Raw genomic sequence first — 1522 nt, 5'->3', positions numbered from 1 at the left:
TCTTAATTAACTTGCGCCAAACCAAAGAAGTACTAATAATAGATTAATTCCAGAAAGAATTGCATTTCAATTTTATGATAAAGAAAATATCAATAAGGAATGCGTGGGCCGTATTTAATGAATTTCTTGGAAACAAAGCTGCCTCCTTTTCTTGTAGTATATAAAGCACAAGGGTGCAGCACTACCAAATGCATAGAGGCAGAATTATATTAAGTAATCAGAGTGTGTGAGATGGAGTCTAAATGGTTGTGGATGTTTCTAGCAGCGTTAATCTTGCTTGAAGGGTGGTGTGATGGTTGCTGGGAGCAAGAAAAAATTGCTCTCTTGCAACTCAAACCGTTCTTCCATAATATTAATGGTCTACATAACTGGGCAGAGGGAAATGAGAGTATTTCCGATTGTTGTGAATGGGAAAGGGTTGAGTGCAATCCCACCACTGGACGAGTGACACGGCTCTTCCTTAATCTTACAACAACTTTAACCTCTTCTGATTTAGCTTTTGATGGATATTATTCGGATGAAGGTTATGAAATTTACATATTTGAATGGAACAGTGGGAGTACTGGGAGGGATTATTGGTATCTCGACACGTCTTTGTTTCTTCCCTTCGAGAAATTGAAGAGTCTTCATTTGAGTGGAAATTCCATCGCTGGTTGTGTTCACAATGGAGGTTCATTCACTTTCTCCTTACTAACTGCAACGTCTACAAATTTGTTTCCATTTGAAAATTCATTTATTATTACTTGTTTATCTTAATTAAATTTTCTTTTTCATTTCTCTCTTCAACTGTTATATTAAAAAACTTTTTCCTTGTAGGTTTTGAAAGATTGTCATTGAAATTGGACAAACTGGAGACTCTTGACTTGAGCAACAATAATCTCAATGATAGTATTTTATCATCTTTAAGTGGACTTTCATCTCTCAAGTCTTTATATTTAGCTAACAACCAATTCACAGAATCAAATTCTATCAATGGTAAAGTTATTATTCTCTTATTTTACCGTACTTTTTTATATCATAACTATATATTAAAGTACAACTCCAAAAGTATAAAAAGTAAATGATATATATATTCTTGATAATTTATTAAATTATTCATTTTATCTTTTATTATTGATTTTTATTAAATTAAAATATTAACTAATTATGATATATTTTCTTATTAACATTAAAGGTCCTATTAAAATAAAATATCTTAATCTTCGCATTCTTTTTCTTTTTCTTTTTCGTTTTTGCTCTTTCTATCCAAAACACATCATTTCAACCCGTATCAAAACTTAATCTTGGCATTCTTTTCTTTTTCTTTCCCTATCAGACACCTTCCCCCTTTTTCTTTCTCAAAACTAACCTTTCCCAATCTGATCGTCCCTCCCTTTTCCTCTCTTCCTTTCTTTCCCTTTCACTATTTTTTTTTCCTTCTCTGTCATTTGACAACCATCTCTCCCGCTATAACCCCCAATCTCTTCTTTTCCCTAAAACCCATAAAATCTCTCAAAATTAACATAGCTTCATTTTTTTCCTT

At 32.3% G+C, this 1522-nt stretch overlaps 1 protein-coding gene across 1 annotated transcript in view; it reads left to right on the top strand.

The window, feature by feature from the left end:
- The window catches only part of LOC18588872 (probable LRR receptor-like serine/threonine-protein kinase IRK), a 16504-nt gene continuing 15183 nt past the window's right edge, over positions 202-1522 (top strand). Inside the window, exons 1-2 of the mRNA XM_018126795.1 lie at positions 202-670; positions 817-975. Coding sequence (XP_017982284.1) covers positions 232-670; positions 817-975 — 598 coding nt within the window. The 5' untranslated portion in view covers positions 202-231. The remainder of the gene's footprint in view (positions 671-816; positions 976-1522) is intronic.

This window comes from Theobroma cacao, chromosome 9 (genome assembly GCF_000208745.1).
Source record: "Theobroma cacao cultivar B97-61/B2 chromosome 9, Criollo_cocoa_genome_V2, whole genome shotgun sequence".
Taxonomy (NCBI): domain Eukaryota; kingdom Viridiplantae; phylum Streptophyta; class Magnoliopsida; order Malvales; family Malvaceae; genus Theobroma; species Theobroma cacao.
The sequence above is the reverse complement of the archived record's forward strand: the minus strand, read 5'-3'. Positions and strand labels throughout refer to the sequence as shown.